Below are 24,965 nucleotides of genomic sequence, written 5' to 3' on the forward strand. Positions count from 1 at the left end.
CCAGATTCTCCAAGCCAGAAACGCGCTGCTGGGAAGTGCTTTCTGCTGGAGGTTGAGTAGCAAACACACACCTGGAGGCGCAGTTCTCACCTTCTCTTCTTAGTTTCCCCCTCAGCATACCTTCTGTACCCCAGTACAACCCGTACTGGTCTCCAGTGATCCATTTCATCAGCTGGGAACTAACATTAAGTGACTGTTTACAGGGTGGAGGCTTTGTTATGAGCTGGAAGAGGAAAAGATTGCTCTAAAGAAAGGGTTGTGTTCTGTAACTAATTGGGAGCAAAATACCTCTACAACTTTGCTTATAAACTTAATTGGTATAGAGTTATTATCGTTATTTTAGATGTGTTAGTGACTTACAAAGAAACAAGCTGAGTCTCTGTTTTTCTCTCAAATAAACCAGCAAAGGCTATATTTTTTGGCAGTTACGTCAAAATTATTGTTGTTGGGATGTTTTGAATGAATCGCTGAATCCCTTGATCTTCATGGAAGGTGTGAGGGCATAAATTGCAGTTAAATCATAAACTTTGATCTTGATTCTTTGCTCTTGAAAAAGAGCTGTCCCACAGTACTTGCAGCACTGCAGACAAAGGGCAAACGAGGATTTAAGATATTTTTGAGCAGCCCAGGATCTGCAAGACACTATCAGCTGTGGTAGCATCACGTATGAATTAGAAAAGAACTGAGGGCTTCTCTAAAACATGTATTTTCTTTGTATGTCATACAGCCCACAGTTCTTGGAGTATACTGGGTATCCTTTCCCTAGCCCAGCACTTCCCTTGAGCTGTGTACCAAAACAGCGTTCCCCCATGGGCCAGAACCTGTCTGTCTACAACACTTATAGATTCACTTCCATGAAAAGTCATTGAAACTAAATGATTAAAACTGAGGGTCCACATGACATGCTCTTCAACAAAACGCTGTATATTAGTATCCTTACTGATGTCTGTTAGGGGCTGTTAGGGCATCCATGGAGGAGGTTACTCTTTGCTAGTGAAAACCTTATTCTGCAGGTGCCTTTTTCGCTTCAGTGGACCTGAACGCATGATGGAAAGAAAAGAGACACCTTAGGAATGAAATGCCTTGTGGGTATAGAGGTGCTGGTGGTTGCAGGGATCCATATTTGTGTGCATTATCAAAGCATTACATCTGGCTATTACCACGTTCAGGGATACAATTCCCCATTCAGGAATTGCATGCATGCCTCTTTTATCCCAGTGGCTGGTGTGTGACCACCCTCTTTTAGCTTCCCACTTATTGCTGTCAGTCAAGTGGTGTCAGCAGCATGGTTGGACTGAGTGGGAACAAGGCATCAAACGCAGTGCTAGCCAACTAAAATTCATTACCTGACTCAAGTCAGGTGAGTGGTTGGTAACCCCAGCCTGGTGCTGGTTCATGCCTCTTACTGAGTTCCCACGTGCCTCAAGAACTTGTTTATACCAGAGTGGTGGTTTGTGTGGTTTGCAGGAAAAAAATATATGGGCTTGCATGCATGTAGAGCTGTTCTTCCATTTTCACTGCTGCTTCTGGCTTTTAGGCCTTCATTCTCTCCAGGTATACATCACAACTGCTTATCAGTCAGTGTTTCTCACTGGTCACAGTGTTTTTGCTCTTCTTAACAGGGATATGAAACATTTTACCTGCTGTCTTTCCCATACTTGTGAACATGGGTCTTACAAAACCTTTGCCTTGCATACTCCACCTAGAAACCTGAGTTCAGCTGGTTGGCTGGTGTCCTCTACCTTCTTGCAGTTTCTGGATTTTGCAATAGACTGAGGACTGTCTATTTCTGTTTCAATACCATGTGTCTGTGCTAATAGTCTACGGCGGGTAGGAAATCAGGTTTGCAAAGTTTTTTTGCAACAGGCTTATAAACTGCAGTATTTCAACAGCACACACTGGAGGCATTGTGGGACTGCCAACAGCGTCTCTCTGTAAATGCTGTCTCATTGCTAGTGTCAATAACCAATTGTCTCCTATTTTTATTAGAAGACAGGTTATTTCTTAGTCTGATGGCTTCTTCCCCTTCCAGATGCTATTTCTGATTTTCTTAAACTCCTGCAAGACATTCCTTTCCCAGCTTTGGTATGTCTTTGCTCTACTGACCTTGGTGCAAACCCCTCCTGGGCTTCCACCCCAGTTACAATCCCCTGAATCTCTGCTGAAGTTGTATTTCAGCAGCAGATTCAAGGTAAGCGTGAATGTATTTACCACGCTATCACATAGGATGTTTCAAGGTCATCTGAGAAACCTTGAAGAAACTCTGCCAGTTTACAACTGCTAATAGTCTTTGAACTAAATTAATATTTCAGGTATGGGCACGTTGCCCTTTAAATGTTTAGTCAGGTCATGTGGTTCAGGGATACTAAGACAGTTTCATTTTGGTTTTAGTTTACCCTTAGGCTTGCTTTCATGACCTCTGCTTTGGTCATGATCTCTCACAGCTTCTGTCCTACAGCATCTGTGTCTGTACAGCAGCAACCATAACAGTGAACCTTGCCAACATGTCTAGTGTACATGGTGCCACCTGGTATTGATCTTTCAGCAGCTGATCCCCACCAACTACCACTCAGTGTGTGTTGTGAGCCTGCCCACCCAAGGGTCTCAGGACACGCTGAGGGGCTGAACTGCCTTCCTGAACTCCCAATGCCTACCATCATCAGTCACTGGGAGCAAGGAATGCCTCTTTGTCTGTAGCACCTGAATGATTCTGCCCCCTTATGTAGAGGACTTGCTCAGATTTATGCAAGGATGAACCTTGTGTATATTCTGAGCAGTGACCATGCTACTTACCTCCTTCTGAGTTCCTGGTTTATATATGAACTTAGCCTCATCTCCTATCTCCTACCAATTAATTGCTCTCTTCTTTTTCCTTTCTCCACCCCCCCCACTCCCCGAGTATTCTGTGAGACAGGTGCTCTATACATGGATTTTTCAGAGCTATTTCCTGATATAGCTTCCTTGCTCTCCAAACTCTCTTCACCAGCTCTGCTGCAAGGAAGCTGCAGCGCATTGTCTGTTCTGCGTAGGCTACTGGTTCTGCTGGTGTGTGCTATGAACCACTTGGCTGAGGCACGCTGCGAGCAGGTTCCAGAGCCTGTGCTTCAATCAAAAGGAACATCTTCTAACCTGTGCCACCTGAAGCTTCAGTCTGCATGCTTTTTCTTTTGGCATTCATCTATTAATTTCCCATGTCCCGGTGCCATTACATTACATCTGCTACCAAGGATCATAGAATCGTAGAATGGCATGGGTTGGAAGGGACCCCAAGGATCATAGAGCTCCAACCCCCCTGCCACAGGCAGGGCCACCAACCTCCAGGCCTGGATATGTGTAATGTGGTGTTTCTGGGCCGTGACTGGTGGTCTGTGTTGCACCAGAGGTAGCCTTGCTCACTGAGCAGTGCCCACTTTCTGTTTGGCATTTGACTTGGTGTTTGTGTGTTGCTTCTGTCTCTGCAGCAGACAGCATGTCTGCCTGGGATATTCACATGAAAAAAGCCTTGGCGTACCCTGTGTATGAGCTACTCCATGATGGTGCCTCCTCAGGATTGTTGTAGAGCACATGGACCATGAGGTAAATGTTTGTACACTGAAGTAGAGTGAGGCTCCCCCTATCCATGCTGCAGAAGTCCTGTGTCTAGTAGAGGTCAGGCACTCCATGCTGAAGTCATGCGCTACCTGGTGAGGCACCAGCTCCCTGCACACGAGACCATACCCAACTCTGATCTTCACAAACCATGTGGGCCTTGTTGTTTGCCTTTTTTCTGCTAATTTAAAGTCAGAAGTGCACCGTGAGCATCCAAATCTCATGGTCTCCCTTAGCTATGGCACTTTCTGTACATCTCTGATAGGATTTTTCTTGTCACAGCTATTATCTGTGACCCAATTTGCAGAACAGTCACCTCTGCAATCTCTTCCTTCTGCTACACCCAGAAGCCTTCCTTCTGCACTCCTTTTTTCCTCTACTACACTTATTTCTGCTCACTGAAGAGCATCCACTGTTTTCTTTTCACTCTAGAGTTAATTTTTAAGATGCTCTAGGACTCACTGAAGACTCAGACAAGTGCAGTCACATAGGAACTGGTGAAATCCCATAGCTGGGGGCAAGGTTAGGGCTGCTTTCAAGACAGCTTTCCTCCAGCTCAGCTTAGCTGCTGTGTCAGGCTGTACCCACTTTGTGATCCAACCAAAGTCCGTATGTGGAGTGTGATCGACAGCAAACCTGTGCTGCTGGGATTATCTTTTCTTTTCTTGTAGTGTTTTCAATTTCTTATCCTTTGTATCTATAGGAACGGAGGTAGATCTGGCATGGCACTCAGGCAGAGAAGAGTGAAAGTCAAGGCAATGCAGCTTCAGTGCTCCACTTTTTCCCCCTCTGCAATACTGATGACATTAACAGCCTTCAAAGTGCTACTTCCAGCAGTTTCTATGCAATATCTGATAAGGTCAGGCCTGCATTGCACATCAGCTGTTCAGATCAAAAAGCAGTTTAAAACAGCTTTGCTTCCTGATAATCGATGCGTGCCCATGTATTGCTACATGGGGGAACCTACATCTTTAATCCCTTCTAGGCCATGTACCAGGGTAGCCCCAGCCTCTCTACATCCCAGCTGTCCTGATGTTGGATGTCCTAAGGGGGAATGCTGTACTGACTTGTCTGTCTCTACCAGCTAAGCGTCCTTTGTGTGAGCCCACCGGCGCAGCTGAGGTGGGCACACCATGCCTGCCTGCCTGGAGGGAAACCTGGTGGTTCCTCAGCACCTTGGGTACCTCTTGAAAAGGAGGGCGAGTTGTCCTTCACATGGGGCTGAGGAAGGTGCTGCTGCTAGCCTCCTTCATGCCAGATGCTGGGAATCATATCCTAGGATTAGCAGTACAGTGTGAAGACAACAAAGAGCAAAAAAATCTTTTTTTTTTTTAATAAAAATGAGCACTAGAAATCATTCTGAGAAAATTTACCAACCTCACCAAAAAACAGGTCTGTTACCTGACTGTAAAGAGCTGATGCTGGAAGGTGATTTCTGCAGATACGCTGTCTGACTGTTTAGCTCTATGTTACCAGTTTCAAAACAAAGTTCCGTGATGTTGGGTAATTTAATACACAGGAAATCTTCTGTGCAAAGTAATTTACTGAGTCATAAAACCTATGATATTTCAGACTTCTCCAAGTGTAAAAGAATAGAGCACCTAGTTCATTAAACTTGCAACTAAAAAAATTTTCCATTCTAGGGGAAGCCTAGCAGTTGCTCTTATTCACAGTTTATTCAACTTGAACTACTGTTCGTCAACACTTTGAATTGCTTAGAAGATGTAGCTTAATCTGTTTCTTTATGTTTTCCAGCAGCAATGCAAAGATTTCATGCAAGCTGGAGTTAAGCCTTTCAACAAATCCAAAACATGCTGCGACTAGTGGAAATTTGTGGAGAAAAAACTATCTTAAAAACCCACAAACAAGCTTTGTCAAAAGTAACGTGATATCTGGACACAATCGTTGATGTGGTAACTGATGATTTCCTCTTTGGCTGTTCCAAGGAACGGCGTCAAATATCAATCTCTGGTGAACCCCAAATTTTCTCAGAATGGTAGGACACTGAATTTGTCACCCAAAGGCAAAGATCTTCTGCATCAGACCTGAAGAACTGGCAATTGTAGGTGTGAAGGGAGTTTGGAGTTTAAGCCTAGGGCCACTCTATTTTAGGTGCAATGTGAATGTACTCACAGTAAAACAATTCAGCTCCTACCCATCTAACCTTACAGTCCTCTCCTTAATGTAAGGCAGCCTCTTTGAAAACGCTGCTGTATGGCCCACACCACTTTTGCAGTGATACAATGCATAGAAAACTTCAGTGAAAAATATTGATCCTGAATGTGTATCTTACTTTTAAAGAACAAGTTGTCAATAGATGTTATGATACTGTTACGGGAAAAGATGTAACACCCCTTCTCCCTTTTCACCAGCGCTGTTTCTCATTGTGACTGCTAACTCCCCATGATCTCACCTGTTTTTCAGAAACCGAAGGTTATTTCCTCGTGGCACTTCTGTTTTCCTTGTCCCTGTAGCACTCAGTGGCTGAACTTCCTGGAGCTGGGACGGCTTTGATGTAACGTCAACCATCGATCGCAGCACAGGGTAACTGAGTGAAATGTAACTGCCCGTAAGATACAGGTCATGGGTGACGACATGCAGGTCCTTTTATAGCTTTCCAAGTCTGGAAACCCCGTGGAAACATGAGGCCGAGCTCCTCTTCCACTCCTGGGACGCGCGGTTCCTGGGGGACGGTCGGGTTCCAGGATGGCTCTGGGTGGCACGGCCTGAGCTGTGGGTTCGGTGAGAAACTGCATTGTGTATCAACAGCTTCATGTATTTCTTGCTCTAAAGTCCTGTTAGCATTGTTATATTGTATCCTTCTGTTATCTCAGTAAACTATCCTTATCCCAACCCACAGGCCTCTTAATTTCTTGGTTTTGGGGTTATTTGCCCCTTCCTTTTCCCTTCCCTCTCCCCCCTTCCCCCCTTCCCTCTTCCCCTGCTCTTTTCCTTTAAGGAAATGGCAATGCTGCAGCACAAGGAGGGGAAATAAACCAAAACACCAAGGAGGCCACTGGAAACCGAGCCGATGGTGCTTCCTGTGCTTGGCCTGTTGCTGTACATCACACCTCTGTGCGCCGGGCAGGGCCCCAGGGGCCCCGCACACGCGGCAACCGGCCCCTGCGGGCGCAGCGAGCGGCAGGAGCAGCCTTCCGCGGGGCAGGCGCTCCCCAGGGCCGAGTTCAGCGGCAGCAGCCGCCCCACCTTTGAATTTGCAAATGGGGCCCGACGCCGAGCGCACGCTCTGCCTGCCTGCCTGCCTGCCCGCCTGTGCCGCGGCTCCCACACCGCCCAGCCCCTCAGCCGGCCGGCGCACTCGGCCCCCGAGCTAGCCCTTTACAAGGGACAGCGGTGGGGCAGCCGCCACCAGGGATAGCGGAGGAGAGCCCCCCCCCCCCCCCTCCTTCTGCGCTTGGGTGCGGGTTGCCTGTGGGGTGGCTGCCGCACGTGCGGCGGCGGCGGCAGCGCGAGGCCAGAGGGGCGCCCCTCGCCGCCGCTAGGTGGAGCCACAGTGACCCGCCCCGCGCACCACCCGCGGGAGCGGTGTCGGGGAGGGGGAGGAGGAGGGGAGTGCTCAGTCCGGGCATGCGCAGTGGGCGCGCCTCGCCCGAGCTGTTCGCCTCCGCCTCTTGCCTGCGCTGCCGCTCCCCCTCCCTCTCACGGCGGCGGCGCCACCACCACAGCCAGCGGGAGGAGGAGGAGGAGGAGGAAAGGAGGGAGGGAGGCAGGCGGGCAGGCAGGTCCGGCGGCCCTCTCGGGTACCCCCAGTGGCGAGGAGGGCGAGGGGAAAGATGGCGACGCTGGGAGGCGAGTCGCAGCCCTTCCCCGCCGCTGCTTTGGCGGCGGCCACGGCCGGGGTGGGCGGCGGCGGTAGCGGTGGGTCGCTGGGTTTGCAGGCGCCGCTGAACCGCGGTCTGGAGCGGGCGTTGGAGGAGGCAGCTCACTCCGGGGGGCTCAACCTGAGCGGCAGGAAGCTGAAGGAGTTCCCGCGCAGCGCCGCCGCCCTCAGCCACGACCTCTCCGATACGGTGCGGGCAGGTGAGGCCAGGCGAGGAACCGGGGGGCACGGACGGGAGGGGGGGCGGCCGGCGCCGGTATCCGCCTGAGGGGGCGGGGGTGGGACCGTGTGGGGAGGTGGGTCTCCGGTTAAGTCGCCGGGAAACCCACACACCCCTCCCGCCCCCTCAGGCATCCTAGTGCCCCCCACAAACCTCCCTGTGAGGAGGACGCCCACTCCCCACCCTTTTACTCAGCCTCCGTGACATGAAGCGTTCGCGCTGCCCGGGGCCCGTCCCCACACGGAAACCGAGCCCGGCTCTGCTTGGACCCTGCCCTTTATTTTTTACATCTCCCCTCCGCCTTGCTGTATGAGGTAGGTGTTCGCTCCCATATGGCTGGGTAGCTGCACACCCCCCTCTGTTCCCTCCCCCCACCCCGCCCCGTATTTGGTGAGGCAGAGCTGGCTCTCCGTGGCACACTGAGGGAGTGTGTGGGGGAATTTCTGCTTGCACCTGTCTTCTTTCCCCTCTGGGGATTGTGCATTTCTGTCCCACCCTTCCCTGACCGATGAGGTTCAAGGTGGCACCCAGCCCACCTTTGTTGTGTGAGGAATGCATGTGACACATGTGTTCTCCTGTCCCACTGCACGTGGGTGGACCCACCTGGCGTAGAGGGGATGGAAGTCTGTAACCACATGAAGACACTTGTGTGCCTCTGAACGTGTCACCTCTTTACATGCCACAGGTGGAGACATGTCCGTTGCAACACTTCTGCTCTGCAGCTACCCCAGGGAATGTGCTACCTTTCACAAATCCCATTTATCTGACATTAGGGTTGACATCCACCCATCTATCCTTACAGTCATGTAGCTGTAGTTCCAGCTCTGTATGCAATGCTATATTCCAAGGCAAATGTGGAGAGGATTCTCTGTCTTTGCAGGCACTGTACATATTCTGCAGTGGGGGACACCATCATTACATAAATCTGCAGAGGGGACAGGCCTGACAACACAGCAGATAGGAGTGGTGAGGGAGGTCTGTCCGGTCTTCACTCACCTTGGTCTCATACCCTTCAACATGAAAAAAGACACACTTGTTTCTCACCTAAGAGGGCAGTCCCCTGTTTTCTTGTCCCTGTTTGTGCTGAAGGTTGGAATCTAATCCAGTCTTTACATAGTATAACTAGGTAGAACAGTACAGACCCACACTAGAAGAATATATTAGCGTATTCTGAAGATGTTTAGCATACCTCCTCTGTGTGCCCTTTTGTGTCCCCGTTTGCCTGCTGAAGATAGCTGTGTGGTAACAGCAGACGTGCAGGCAAGTTGTCACTTGTTCCACAAAACAGCAGGTGCTATACCTGCACACAAACATGTGATAACATGAACCTAAATTCTCAGCTCCTCCTGCACGTGATGGTACTTAGGCCATGCTGTACTTTAAGGCATATGTGCTTGCTGCATAATTGTATCTGTCCCAGCCATAGGGAACGGAATAATGTCTGGGATGTGTAGTAGGTGGCATATGCAGTTGTTACTGAGCTGTTGCCGAGATGATTTCACAGCAGTTTGTATGAGCGCCTATATCATCGTGCTGATAAAAGACAAATATGAAGGGACCTTGTGAATGAAACTAGCCTGAATTGCCATGCTAACGGTTAACCAACTTAGTAACAGATATGATAGTGAAAGGGATACAACGCCAGAGTGAACTGTATGCAGTTAGAGTGACTGCTGGCTTGTCTCCCCCAAGGCAAGATGTCTCAGCTCTTTTCTTTTTTAAAGTTGTAGTCTAGTGAAAACTTGACATGATATGGGCAGTTTAGAAATCCAGAACGTTACCTAGATCTAAACTGTTGGAATTATGTTCTGGAAAAAAAAAAAATTGGTTGGCATTGATTTCATGTTAGTAATTATATATGGTGTAAGTATTCTGTACAAGCATGAGGTGTGTGTTGTATGTATAGGTGGTACGTGATTCTTGTGTGTTTATATGCTTTATCAGAGGAGAGTTCAGGAAAAAAGTAATCTTTGTCTTCCAATGTTAATGTGCTTTTGTTGGAGTTTACATAGAAGGCACTTATTATGAAATTAAATGTTTAATGTAAATGGCTGTGTAGTGCACCCCGTGTCTCAGTCTTGTATCAACAGCAGCCCTTTTTCAGTTCTCCTGTTTTAGGAGAACTATGCATTTAATCTATAGTTACTTTATATTTTTGTTTGTAACAGCATGCTGTAACTGTTTAATGGGAATTGTTTGCCTTGTGAGTTAAGTCATATGTTGATATATTTCTGAAAAATCTGTGTTCCTTTTCACTTGTTACAATTACATAAGTAGACTATAGAAACAGAATAGACACTTGGCTTAAGCCCAGGTTTCTGAAGCTCTTTGGGCAAACTCTTGATGGGAATTTGCTTTCTCGCTTCCTCTCCATAAATGTGCATAGTATAAAATCAATTCTTTCTTGTACTACTTGGAATATGTCCTCACAGTGAGTGGCTTTTACTTTTGCATCAGATGTGCTGACATGTCCCTGAAGCCCTGAAACTTTGGTGTTTGGGTAGGGGTAGCCATTCAGTATTAAAGCTTTTTTTGCTAAAGAGGGCCAGTCTCACTGAAAAATATGGACAGTTGTTGATTTAGAAAAGACTAGTCTGGGGGATTGAGTTTAGAGATCTGAGGAGCAGGGGATTTCCAGAAAGCTGAAACCATGTCTGCATCTTGACAGTGTTTTAGTGTTAGATACTGACAGTGTTTGGGGATTGAGATGATAGTCTACAGATATGCTCAAATAAAATATTATCAAGCTTGTTTTTTAGAGAAGTTCAGGTGGCTTTAGGCAGGTCTGAGGAAGACAGAAGAAGTGTTAAACTTTAAATTATCTTTGCATATGTTTATTTTGTTCCTGAAGTTAGAAGTTGGATTTTATATGGCAATTAATACAGTTATGAAAGGGATGTTGCTTGGTTGCCTTTAATAGCTGGGACTAAACTGCTAGACTTCTCTAGTTCTTACTGAAGTAATAATTGAGGAGGCTTAACTATACTTGTCACTTGCTACTTCTGCAGCTTCTTGATATGCTTTTTCTGCTGTGACTTTTCTTTGCATTGAATGTAGAATTTTGCTCGTGGTGACACAACAGGATGTTTCTTCCTCAGCCTTTGAAAGTTTTGCTCAAGAGCTGAGTGACCCGGTCAGATGAACTTTCAGGCGGTAACTTTGCACACAGAAGGGAGTTTGTGTGGTGTGCAGTACTGTTAGAAGAAAATAAAACCTCCATGTAAAGTATCTTGAGTTTAGTCATGTGTTTTAAACCACATCAGTGTGGATGCATTGCAAAGACCATTTCAAAAATAATAAATGCTATTCTTATCACTTTTATTACAGGCTGGGTTATGCAGAAGCCAGCGGCACGGTAATCATAGTTCTTAAGTAATAGTATGCAATTATACTCCTCAAAACCACTGGGAATGCTGGAAGCAATCTATAAAACAGGGATAAAAAGCCTGAAAGCTGTTAGTTAAATGTGTAACCATGGCTGCCTGTATCATTTCAACCTCTTTCTGTAGGCTTTGGCTCTGTTTCTGAGTACAGATCCTCTGAACCTTTTCTGGTGAACACCTGTCTCATCCGTATTTCTTCTGTGGCTAGGCTTGCTCCTCTTAGGGATGACATGGGAAAGAGGCAAATATGTTGTTTAATCAAGTGTTAGATTGTTTGAAAAGAAATACAATTTGAAGTATTGGAGCGCTGTTTTGGATGGTATGAAATTCTGGAAAGAGTATGTGTTTATTTTTTGTGGTTTAGAATGCTCACTAGACAAAAGGACTTCTACCTGCTGTTTTTTCAAGTGTTTATAACCGGACTATGCGCCCCAGACAGCACTGTGCTGAAGATGTCTTAGTCTGCCTGGTGGCATCTTTGGAATAGTTGTTTGTACTGTACAACTATGTATTTGTTTTCAAGACAGTTAGAAAATCACAGTAGCACCTGAAGTGTTTTTAGCTTAGTTTTTGGGCCCTTTAGTTTGGATTCTGACATCCAAGTGCTTCCTGTGGGGTCACGTTAAGGAAAAAAAAAAACAAGCAAACAACCAAATTTACAAGTTATCTTCCATTATAGTTAAGTTCAGGAATGCATTTGTTTATACCCAGCAGTTGTAAATTCTTTCTGCTTGTCTTCCTGAAAAAGTATTTCTTGTTTGATTGATTGATACTAGTGCAGATTCAGTATGTTCCTTTCAGTCCTCTTTGATAATAATAAATCCTTATTTCCATTTTTTAAAGAATAACTGTGTATAATAGATTGCCATAATTCATTCTCACTGATTGTTTTTTTTTCCCAACTCCTTTATTAACTTGTCTTCCTTCACTTCTGAGAATTCTTCTACTTGTAGCAGTAGATGTGCAGTTGGTTCTGCGTACAGTAAATGCACGTTATACTGAGAAAGTTGTCACAGATGTCAACTAGTTTGTGCTACTGTACACTTTCATGACCCAAAAATGACTGCCAAATGGACTCATCTTTAGAATTTAGATACTACTTGTTCGCTAGGGAATAAAAGAGATTTCGTATGTCCCTCTCCTTTTAAGAATTCTCTCTGATGATTATTGCTTTGAACAGGTTATAATTAATCATCTTGAATTTCTGTTTTGATTATATTGGTGCTTTTTGGATGAGGCTTCTCATGAATCTTTAATTTTGCTCATTTTATGCAAACTCATATCAATAAAAATAACATCTTTAATTAAAAATCTGAAAGAAAGAACAAAACCGTTTCATCTTTATGTTCAGTAGTCAGTCCCTTCCTACAGCCTTCCTGTGTTTACTTGAAGGTTTCTAACTTTCTTTATTGTGTCTCTTACACAACTACTATCCCAAGCCTATTAGGACAGGGAGAGAGGAGGAAGTATGTTTGTTTATTTTCACAAATGAATTGCATATTGCTCCGCAGCCAAAACTTATGAGGTATAATTCTTTTTTGAGATTACTACATAATGCCTTTACATCAAGGCTATAAAAATGAAGATAAATCCAGTTTTGTGTCCAACAGTAAAAATGCAATTTTAGACTGCAACTTCTTAATTGGATCTGGCTGGACATATTATTAACATATTCTGGTGTCTTTTTCTTTTTTTCTTGTAAGGAGTGCTTTGTGAAAGAGCTTTATCAAACTAAATGAAAGTTTCAGAAACACAGAGGTGCCTAGCAACTTACAACTGCAGAATACCCTTTAGAGCCTTTTGGTCTTTTTTTTTTTCTTCCCCAAGTCTGGGTATATCCTTGCTTGTGGATCATATAAACATCAAAGCTATTGACTCTGTTGAAAAGAGTCTATTTGTTCTTTTGCTATATAGAGCCTGTTCTGTTGTGCTTTTGAAAGTTAACCTCTTTTGTCTGGAGATTTATGCCCTGGTAGCTGAAAATCATTGACTTTGCAGGTGCTGTTAGGCTCCTCTCAGTACAAAATAAAGTGAATTAGCTCAGAGTTCCCTTTACTGCATGAAACAAATTAGGAGTACTCAATTGCCTGGTTACTGTTTCAGAATGTGGCTTGAGCAGATTAGTCTTTCTGCCCTTGACTCCCTGTGTGCGCTTCCATCTCCATTTCTAGTGTGTTTTTTATTTGTTTCTTTTTTTATTAGCTTGTTTTGTTTGTAGAGCGTGCAGCCTTTCAGTTTCAGAAGGAGTAAGCTCAGCTGTTTACTGAACCCTTACCCTCCAAGTTAACTTCCAGTTTAGGGTGGCTGTTTTTTAAATGGCTCTACCTAGAATCACCAAAGCCATATTTGGCCTCACTATGCCAATGGATGGAGACTGCTTTTGTGGAAATGTCACTTTCTGTGCCCTTGGTGCATCTGCCTTGGAAAGGACTAACTCAGAGCTCCAAAAGTTATATTACACTAGTAAGGGTGTTACAGGTTCCTTTTCAGATGCTTCTAGCAGAACACGTTTGTTTTTTGAAGATTCACTCGCTTGTGATTATTGGCCTTGTGGGAGGTAGAACCCAAATATTCCTAATATTCCCACGTGGCTTGTGTGTCTCCTTTTCTTCCTTCCCCATCTCTGTTTCTTTTGTGTCCTTGGCACAAATGTCTTGATTTAGACATCTCTAAAACAGGAGAGACACTGTGAATCTTAATACATTTACTATACATAGAGTTTTGAAAACACAAAATACTTTTGTGAGGGGAAGAGACCAGGGTAGAATCAAATATGACAAAGTAGAGTGAGTACTTGCCCGGTAGAACTGTGACTTGGAAGGAGGAGGGGGCAAATACCCCAACATAATACACATTTGAACAAGAAAATTGATAGAAAAGGTATGATTCAGAGGCAGAAGGTAACAAACTGAGTGGAGATTTGTGATGTACTGAGTGAAAATATATAAAGTGGTAGAAGTGGAAGGAAGGGAAGGGATAAGCAGGGAGGTGAGGTAAGTATTCTTGATTGAGTGTATTGGCTTGGACACTCCTCTGATATCTGTAAAACTGAGGAAAACGGATTTCTTGAGCAGTTGTGCTTATAATGTTGTTTAGAACTTTGTGAACAGAGAATTAAGAAAACATGGAGAAAATATTTATGTTCTTTGTGCTACAAATAGTCGCGTAAAATTCATACTTCAAAATGTTAACTTTTGAATTTAAGTTTGGGAAGTATAACACCCATTTGCTTGCAGAAGGAAAAGCCAGTGGCTTTTTTTTTTTGCTGCTTACAGAGTTGCAGGATCAACCAAGAGGGAGGGAGTGATGTTTTGCATATGAGTATGACCATTCTAGGAAGGATGAGTAACTTCCCCAGGCCACAGGCTCTTCATTCTCCTGTTGTGTTCTTGCTGGCCCTGTCAGTAAGCATGTACTACTTTCCCACCTACTTTGGAAAGGTACTGAGGAGTTAAGCTTCTGGAGGAGTAATTAACTGTCTGCTAAATTTGTGGGTAGATGCGTCTTTGTGGGAGGAGTTAACTCACTCTAGCCTCTTTACCCCCCAAGGGTGTCTTGCTGGCCAGCTTGTCTTTTTATCCCTTTCTTTCCTTGTATGGTGCCATACACCATAATATCTGTAAACATCATAACTATTTAAAAATAGAAAAAACAATAACAGTCTTTCATCCTTCTATCCCAGTTTGTAGGAGAAATATTTTTAAAGAAAAAAAGAGAAGTCAGAACTTGTGAGATGATGATCTTGGCAGAGCCAGATGAGGGTTAGTTTTACATTTAATTTGGAGCCTGATGTTTTCACTCACTTTTGAAGGTGCATGAAATACTTAATGTTCAGCTGAGCTTTTGGGAATTCAGACTCCTTTTGTTAAAAGGTAGTGCTAATTTCATGATGGCAAGGTGTGGGAGCACCTCTAGGTATTGTTAGAGAAGTTACTGGAAGTAGATGGAGGTTTTGAGTATCAGAATAGTTAATGAGTTGATCTTTATGAGGAACAGAACAGGAGCAAAACAGCTGAGCACCATGTTAAGTGACCTGTGAATGGACAAGTTTTTTATGTTGGTTTTCTGTAGCTAGGTGATTTTATTCCTAGGAGGGAGTTGCCATAATTGTAATACTGAGTCTGGAGAATGTGACATGTACAGGTGATACTGATTCTTTTCCTTGGTTTGGAAATAGAGGCAACAGAATGGAGGGAATTATTTGTACTGAACAAATATGAAAATATGTTGGAAGATACATGTCTATTACCTCTTCTGATTTTCAATAATTTAGTATATTGAAACATGCCAACTACTTGCCTATATAAATTGCAAATGTTGTGAAGACTGTGTTTTGTGTCTCTACATTTTTTTCTGCACTTTTCTTGATAATCCTTCCTTCTTGGAGTGGACGTTCTCAATATCAATGTAAACTTGAAACACCTGCTTTCAAAACAGAAAAAAAAATGCAAGATTGCTAACAGATTTAGCTTCTGTTTTTTGGATTTAAATATATAGACCAATCTAGTGCTTTCTACAAACGGAGTGCTACAAATACTACTTTGTGGAAGAAAGAGACACTTCTGGGACAGCTGGCAATAATATGTGGGTGCAGGATTTCAGGTTAAATACTTTTTTGAATTAAAGAAACTAAGTTCAGCCAAAAAAAAAAAAAGCCTGGAAGGCAGGTCCCTTGATTTATTTGTAGACTGTAAAATAAACTAGCAAAGTAACTACAAATGACAATTTCAGTTTTGATTTATCATCTGTAGGCAGTCATGTCAGGATTTTTAACATCTGAAGCTTGTGTCTTTGGCTATGTCATTTGCAGTGGCACCGTTCCTTTGTAGTACTACATTAGGCAAAAAGGGAAAATTAAAAAAAATCAGATGAGAAATGGAAAAAACCCTTTCAAATTTAAATATGGAAAGCATGAATGACAAGTTGGATCTGTTTGGTGAACAGAAAGAAATAAAAAGTATGTTCAAGGATAAACTTGTGATCACTGAAACTGATGGAGAAGTATAGGAAAATGTAAGGAATGGGTTGGGAAAAGAAAATTAAACTGGAGATGAATCTAAGGAAAGAAGTAGAGCAGAATACAAGCTTGGATGAGGTTTACAGGAAATAAGGCAAGATATGCAAAATAATAAAGTAACAGTCCTTGTATAGGAAGAACCTTGTCTCAGGATTTAATGGTAGTGAAATTGCTGTCACAGTAAGCAAAGTTATTATTAAAATTACCTTTTTTTATTATTTTAGCTTTTAACTGTTTATACACTTAGGGACAGAAGAAATAAGGGATGAAATGATTGAATACTTGGCAGGTTGTACCATTGCAATTGTTCTGTGACTGTATTTTGAGAATAGCAAAGCCTAGCTGAATTTATTCAGTGTTGACTTTTTAAGGCATGGCAAGTGTAACGACAAAGCTGTGTGAGTGTTCGGTGGGGAAGGAGGAAGAATGTAACGTCATTCATGTTATATAATTAAAAGCATACAGCAATGAAGATTTCTGGGGTAGGGTTTCTGGTTAAAGATGAAGGGACCCTTCTTGGCAGTCAGGGAGACAGGGAGAAGATGCCCTGGTCATTAAATAGCAGCTGTGATTGGTTAAGGGGAAGAGCTTAAACTCATGTTTCCCATGCCTGTTGTATGTTGTGTTGCTAGGGTTTTGTTTCTTCTTTCTGTCTTTTTTTTTTTTTTTTTTTGAGTTCATCCCAGTTCAAGAACTCTGTCCTTTTGCCTTCCACTATGTATGATGTCGCTTCCCTGCTCACTAGAGTTTTGCCTGTGATCACTGTTCAAAGATTTGAACTTCAGTCTGTCTTGCTTTTTGTTTGTGCTTTGTTCAGCAGACAGTTTAGATTTCTGTGTGTTAGTGACTTATTTTTTTGTCACTTGCACATGTCCTGCCACTTGCACGTTTTACCAGAGGTGATATTTTTCCCTGCTTAGTTATGTTTTTAAAGAAAGATGTATGACCAAGAATTTGTGGGGTCTTTCTAAAATGGTTTTTTAAGACCTGTCAGTACCGGTACCTAGTTTATATACAACATCAGCATACTTTGTTGTTGCATGTAGTTCTTGATTTTATTTTTTTTTTTGGTTCTGGTCTTTTATGAGCAGATGACATAGGATGTTAGTCAAAATATGCAGAAAATAATGCAGTGCTTTGCTGAATTAGAGCAGTATTGTAATGGATGTTTCCATTCATCATCTGAACTTTCAAATTTGATGGAAAACTATCAAGTTAGTTTGACAAAGTTGAGTTTCATCCATTATTTTTCTGAGTTTTTTTGGGGGTATGAAAGAAACGTCTGAGTGTGAATTGATTTTTTTTCCTCTAAGAAAGTGACATGTTTCTTCTGCGTCTTTGGAACTGCCCTCTTTCTCTCTCCCCCCGGTCCCCCATGTTCCCAACTTCAACAAAGTGAAGGTCGTCCTAGGGAGCTGCTTTGGCAGGGGGGTTGGACCCGATGATCTCTCGAGGTCCCTTCCAACCCCTACAATTCTATGAATTCTATGGAAAAAAGAAAATCTTTGATGCAAGTAGTATGGATCTTACAATTTGCATGAAAAGATGAGCTAACATAAAGTATCCAATAACTCAAATTTCCTGAAACTTTTGTAAGCGAATTTAGAGGCAAGACAGTCATTCTCTCGGGGTGTTCTCTGTATCATCACGGTTTTGTAGCTATTACTGCTGTGTTAGTGTGCTGTGTGTAGCTTTGACATTCAGATGATGAATCAGGAGCTTATAAGGTTGGAGAAAATAGTCTTTGGATTTTCTTGTACTTCAGTTAATTTTAAAGCCTTTTATGTGATATTGAGTGTTGTTATATGAACTTTGAGAGCCGATTTCTACTTTGAATTGGCCCTAGCATAGATCTTGTTCTATGGTTCTGTTAAAATTTACCTTGCAAACCTCACTTTTCTCAGTTATACTATTGTTCTATAATGATGTGTGTTATTCCTGGTTTTGCAGTTTTAAAAAAAATCTGAGGATCAGAAATTTGAGTGGCTGAACCCAGATCTCAGAACAGATCAAGGACGAAACTGTATAAGGAATCCACCTTTGGTTTTCTAGCTCTTATTTTTACATCTCAAGACGGTGTAAGAAGAATGGAGGTTGAGGCATTTTAATTGACTGTTGGGATAGTAGTAAAGATGTAAACCTTGAAGCTTTCATTATGGTCTTAAGCCCTGGGAGTGACTTTAAGTGTACTAACACAATGCAGAAACGAACAGCTCTTTATAGTAGCTCCTGGCACAGGAGCATGATAGTACAGTTCAGAGATACACATTGTCTAAAGGAATGTCACTGTAGATTTGCAATCAGTTAAGAATCAGGTAATCTGAAAGAGTATAAACTTCACAAAAAAAGTCAGTACTTTGGCAAGAAGTGCTGTACTGCTGTCAGTTTTCATATCTCTACATTTGGCTTCTTAGAGAACTGAAAAGGTTATTTTTGGCCTACTGCCCGAGGCTAAAAATGGCTTCTGGAATCTTGCAGCTCAGTTTGGTGTTGAACAGCTCTGTGCGGTAGTAACATAACTGCAGTAATTGGTAGTCTCACTGAGGCATTTTAGTTATGCACTTAAATGTTAAGCTGTGGGAGATGTGGCCATGTGATCCTTCCAACGTTCAGTTTATCAGAAAAATTTAAGCCATGTTTATCTATGAAGCAACAGTAGCCTGAAAAAAAACCCAGGCTCTTCTACAAGTGCTTGTTAAAGGGGAGTAAGAATGGGTTTAAAGTTTAGCCTTTACAGGGAAAGGCTCTACAATGAAGAAATAAACCAGGATATTGCCCATAGGGAGCAGTGAAGCAACGAGCGTTGCAGTTGAGACTATTCTCGTATGTATAGAATGAGTTTGTGAAGTTTCTTTATCCAGTGTAGTAGGATTTACTTTTAAAAGTGGATGCTCCCCCACCAAAAACCCAAATGACCCCCCCAAGAAACAAGCATGTGTGTTTACAGTAAATGTAGTGCTCTGAAGAGATTGGATGATTACATAACCAGAAGTTTGGAATAGTCAGAAAAATAATGAAAAGCTAATTATTTAAATCTGAAAAATCTTATACCAGTAAAAGGTCTGAAAAAAGAGAAAACTTATGAAAAGGTTGGGTATTGCTTCCTTCTACATACTTTCCTTTTTTTTTTTAATTGGAAGAAGTGGGAATAATGGATGTTGCTGCATGAAAGTAAGGTTTTCCTGACTAGAATTTGTATAAAAACACAATTATATTGATTTTTTTGTGAGTTAAATCAGCATGGACAAATTCTGCATGAAAATCACTGTTGCTCTAGACATAGCTCATAAACATCCATAAAACACTCATTTTAAAATCTCCTGAGAAATCACTATTGAGTTGTTCTAAATTTGCAGTGTAAGGGTTTGTCGATACAAGAGTCTGGAAATATGGCCAAAATAAAATGAGTTCTGATCAATTTTATAATCATACAAATTTGACATGACCAGAATAGTGAATGACTCTGCAAAGACCATTAATTCTGTATCATTGCTAATGTTTGAGAACTAACTCCAAAATGATTGTTTCTAAAATAAAAAAACCTTTGTTCTAAACCATTTATGAAAAAGAATCATTCTAGATCAGCTTTTATAGGATACTCTGCAGAAAGATTGATTTAGTTGGAAACCTTGCTGACAGTTGTAAATTCATCTGTCCCTCTAAAATACAATCTTTTGTTTCATGGTTTGGTGGCGAAGTGGTCTAAGCGGTTTACATTTCTTGCTTATAACCTCTAGACAAATAGTTCCATAGAATGGTGGCTATGTTAAAGTGGTTTTTTAATATGGTATTTATTGAAGATAAATCACTTTCTCAGATAACAGTATTTGAAGGAATTATACTGACTCCAGAAATTTTCTTTCCTTGTCTTTAACAAAACCCTTTTATTTTTCAATTTTTTCATCCTAGGAAAATACAAATATTTGCAGTTACAAGGTGTTTTTCTAGTGGTAATTGATTCAGGTTGGAAAAACGCCCCAGGTATATTTCGTGCTCAGTCTTACTGTATTTGCATTAAGTCATTGTGTGTGTATTTAAATACATTATATATTAAAAAAAAGGTTATACCTGCTCTACTTTATGCATAATACAGTTCTACTTTTTCATGTGTTTCTAAATCCTTCCTTGATGCATGTAAAGAAGAATAGCCTGAAGACAGGCCAGTTGGTTGGGATGTAGGGAAAAAATTGAGAAACGTGAGTTTAATAACTTTAGTGGTAATTATTCTGATTACATGAGCATGTCCACTGTATATCTTTCTCTTGGAATAGTATGATTAAATCAATGAGGAATGGTGTTATGAAAAAGAAAAAGGTAGCAAGCAATAAGCTGCTAAAGTTTTGCTTTATTAACAAGCTGCTTTCTTTAGGAGGAATTTCTCTAATATTTGAAGAATATTTAGTCACTTTTGTCGTTCATTGCCAGGTATATCTCACTTTGTTTCATGCTGCTGTTTTCACTCTAGGACTAGTGGACTATACTTGTTGAAGCATGGAATGATTGATAAGTCTTAATACTAATAGAGACATTTATGTTGATAGAATTTGACCTTCTGCCTTACCCTGGCCATAAATTTCCCTGAGTCTTTGTATCTGAATAAGAAATGTATGGGTCATAGGTACTTTCACAGTTTTCAAGTATGCCAGCATGATTGATTATATATTTCCTTTGTGAATAAATAAGGAATGACACTGTTTTGTATTATAGCTTGAACTGCTGATAATTTATTCTTTTTTCCTTACCTGCTTGGTCAGCAAATCTACTGTGTCAGACTTTCACTCTTCTGCAGTCATTCATAAGTTGATTTTTACTTTTGTCTTTAATAAAATAAGACTTCGATTAATGAGGTTTAATTAATGAGCCTAGTTTAAGATGCCACTTCAGTTGTCCATCTGCCTTTCCTACTGAAAGGTACCGCCCACCTAACTAGGGTGACCAGACTAACTGATGATGAAGATGGATCTAAATAAGACAGGCTCTGAATTATGGTGTTGAGGAGCTGGCATGTGATTCTACCTGCTGCCCGTGTTCTGAGGAAGGTAACAGCTGGCAGAGGAGTGGGGATAGAGGCGAGTCTGCTAGTATCTTACATTGCTGTAGTGAATGTTGCAGCAGCCTGTGAGTCAGTCCTAAACAGGCAAACGTTTGGTGTTCTGCCATGAAATACCATGTCAGACCTGAAATCTTGTAATTTCATGAAATCTCATAGGTTTTTGGGTGCTTAAACCTTTTTATCATCTTTTACTTATTCACTCAACAACTGGACACAACCGCTTGTGAGGTGCTTTGCAAATACTGTTAGTGGGGTAATTTATATTCAGCTCATTTATCAATAATTGCTGTTTTTGCACCCGACTTTCATGATAGTCATCGGCACCTTTGTGGGAGCTTGTGATTGTCACCAGCTCTAGGCTTATGCTATTGCTTCCCACGGCTATGATTGCATTCTTACATGTTGTATTTTTAAGATTTTAGGCCAGGCCTAAACCACCAGAACATAGGGTTAAATACGAGCTTGATTGTGTTCAACCTACTGTGTGATGTGATCCAGGCCCTCATGTGTCTACAACTTGACCTTGCTGTTACTTACAGCACCATTAGTATCAATCACTTGGAGATTTGATCAGCAATGGCTTTGTATTCTAAGGAGTGTGGTCTAGAAAATCTTGACTAATGTTGGGTTGTGAAGAAATCCATCTAAAAGTTTTCTCATGCTTAATGACTTTTGTGAGGATATTGTTCAGTTTCTCTGAGTAGATGGTGGATTAACCAAATCAAAATGACTGATGTTCTGTTATGAACAAATCAGAAGGATTCTTCTTGTAGGCAGTATATTCACACGAGGTTATAGAATGGGATTAATTTCAGGACTGTACAAGTTTTAGCTTCTGGTGGGATTTTTTTACAGATTTTTTTTTTTCTTCCAATAATTTTATGCTTGTTTCTGCTTAGGTGTTTTGCTATATGAATTAGGGACATAGGAATGAAAGTTATTTCTAATGTTGAAGAAATAAAATACAGAAAACGTTGCTTCTGAATTAGGAATTCCTCCTTGAGTATTCGTTCTAGATTGGATTGCTTGACAATTCTGTTTATAGAAACAGGATGTTTTGGTTTTATGAAATGTGGATTTCTTGGGAACTCATTTTGAGAAAGTGCTTGTCTGCCTCCACCCTTGGTGGAATGCAGATGACATCAGATTTTTTTATATGCTACAGCCAGTACATAAAAGACCAGTTTTAGAAGTATCAATGACATAAAAGGAATTGCGTGCTAAGCAGACTTACTGTTTAAGGTGAATTGGTGGATTGATGTCCAGGTGATCATATCTAAGGCAATAAAAATACATTAGTAGGTGGTTTGGATTTTTACCTATACCATTTAAAATATTCTAAATGAGTGCAGTATAGGTTCCACTTCTGGTAATTTTGTGATCTTTCTAAAACATACCCCTTCAGCTGCCTTTATTGGATGGCAAAGCTGTGTTTCGTGTCTTGTGGATCTCTTATCTTCAGTTTTCTCTCGCTTGTGATAATTTTGGTTCAACTGGCATTTCTTTTTAGTGATGACATTTCCCTTTGGCAACTCTTGGTTAAGGTCTAATTGCAACTTCACAAGACCAGCTTCTTAGAATAGTTGTTTGTAAATAAGAAGGCAAGTATCAGTTAAAATATGATTTAATTTAATAAAAGCCTTATTCTACTTTGTATCTAAATATTTCGGGGTCCTAGGGTAACTCAGCATGGAAGGGAGCCCTGGAGGTTGTCTGATCCAGCCACCTGTGCAAAGCAAGGTCGAGTATGAACTTGTTCAATCTGCTCTTGCCAGCTGAAGCATATTTCATTTAGCTGATGCATTCCCAAGTATTTCGCACTCCCAGGTATTCCTCCTGTTGTGAATTCCGCACATTTTCTTGGTCAAAGAATACCCAAGGTGATTAACTTTTGTTTACAATCTATGCAGAATTTACTGCTTGGACACCTTTTGTCTGCTGGCAGATTTACCCATATACCCACTTGCAGAGCTTTGCTTCAGTTGTGTATTGACATGAATTCTGACATACTTGGCGTCTATCACCAAATGTAGACTGTCATCATTAGACTGTCTAGGGAATACTGAAGACCTAGGGTAAAGCATTTTGGAAATGTTTTCAACACTTTAAAGGAGAATTTGGTGGTCTTGATTATCACTTTAGACACTGTTCCGGGTATGCTGAGGTTTCTCTATATGAAAGGTGTTGTACAAGGAGGAACTTGTAGCAGTGAAGCCTGAAATGCTTGGGAAAAATACTACAAGACGCAGATTATTTGGGTTGAGATAGTGTTTGGGGTGTTTTTTCTTTAAGTTCTGATGGCAGCTGTGGAATGCCTGTGCTTAAAATTACTAAACTTTTGAAGTGGTCTGGCAGTAAATTTTCCTTACTTGTTCTGGGTTAACCCCACCAAGCCCCACACAGCTGCTTGCTCACTCCGCCCCAAAGGAGTGGAGAAGAGAATCGGAAAGGTGAAAGTGTGGAAGCTTCTGGGTTGAGATAAAGACTGTTTGTTAGGTAACAGAAAAGCTGCACACACAAGCAAAGCAAAGTAAGTTTGGAGAGGTTGGGATGGGTTTTGTTGTTGGGGGGTTTTTTTGGTAGCTTCATGCACAAATGCAGGTAGGGGTAAGGTGGGTATAGCTGAAGTTATTGGCAAAATCCCTTCTGACTGATGTATGTGGGATTTTCCCTGTTCAGAATTTCTGAAATAAATTATACTATTTAGGACTGGGTTATAGCTGTGTAAAGTAGCTTACTGTTGACTTTTATCTGCATGAACCTCAGCACAGGTTTATTCAACCTATTTGCTTAACAGGTTCTCCTGTCACAGTTCTGTATTTAGCCTGCTGTCAGCATCTCAGTTTAGTTCAAAGTGACATTCAGTATGTCTTTGTCGCTGTGACTGTAGCATTATAGATGTCTTTATATAATATGATTTTGTAGTTATAGCTGTTGACAGGTAGTTATTCTTTCTCAATAGCTACCATGTATGGTCTTGGATTTTATCCTTGGTTTTACTTCTTACTTTCAAACTGTCTTGGGGAAACTGTAGTACTATGTTGCCAGTAATGTAAATACTAAAATAATAAGATAATTTGTTCTTGTATTTCGGTATCTGAATGATAGAAAATTATCTTTTAATATATTAACTGCAGTGTATTTTCACTGTATGCAGTGTCACTACAACATAACTTCATTAGATACTGTTTAAAGATGTGAAAGTCTCCCCCCTCCCTCACCCTAGTTAGAGGAACAGAGTAGAGGACAAATACTTGTTTTCCTTAGGTTTTTTCCCTTTAGTTTCTTAATAAAATCACCAGAAACTGTAGCTGTAAAAAGCAACATGATTAAAACCTATTTTTAAAATTTAATCAGATTAAAATCTGGAGCAGAACTCATCTGTGGCCAGATGAAACCAGACTACTTTTATGATTCAGCCATAAATTAGTGTAAAATGGTTTAGGTAATGAAATACACTGAGGGCTGTTCTACTCAGCATCAGTATCGTTCCATGGGATTTTTAATTATTTTTTTTAGTAGCTTCAAGAGCAGTAACACATTTAATCAAGTGATTTCTTAGAATATCATTTTCACAAAATTCTCTTCCATTAATTGAATCTTCAGTTCTGAAATGTGGTTATCAGTATGTTTTCTACTTCATAAAATATTAATGCAGCATTTCACTATTTTTATATGTAAATCAATTTATTCCCATAACACCCATCAAAAGCTGTCAGTTTTCTGAATGGTAGATTTCAACTACCATCTTTCAATCTTCAGGTTATAACTGGAGAAATTGATGAGGAACGGAAAAGGCAACTGGTATGTTGGGCTTCTAAATAATGTTAGCCCTACAAATGCAAATGTTTTTGTACTTTGTG

At 41.4% G+C, this 24,965-nt stretch overlaps 1 protein-coding gene across 1 annotated transcript in view; it reads left to right on the plus strand.

The window, feature by feature from the left end:
- Positions 1-7,382: 7,382 nt before the first annotated feature.
- The window catches only part of LRCH1 (leucine rich repeats and calponin homology domain containing 1), a gene marked incomplete at both ends in the record, with an annotated part of 112,697 nt that continues 95,114 nt past the window's right edge, over positions 7,383-24,965 (plus strand). Inside the window, one exon of the mRNA XM_084269530.1 lies at positions 7,383-7,629. Coding sequence (XP_084125656.1) covers positions 7,383-7,629 — 247 coding nt within the window. The remainder of the gene's footprint in view (positions 7,630-24,965) is intronic.

The sequence above is a fragment of the Gallinula chloropus genome (assembly GCF_964237585.1).
Source record: "Gallinula chloropus genome assembly, chromosome: 1".
Classification (NCBI taxonomy): Eukaryota; Metazoa; Chordata; class Aves; order Gruiformes; family Rallidae; genus Gallinula; species Gallinula chloropus.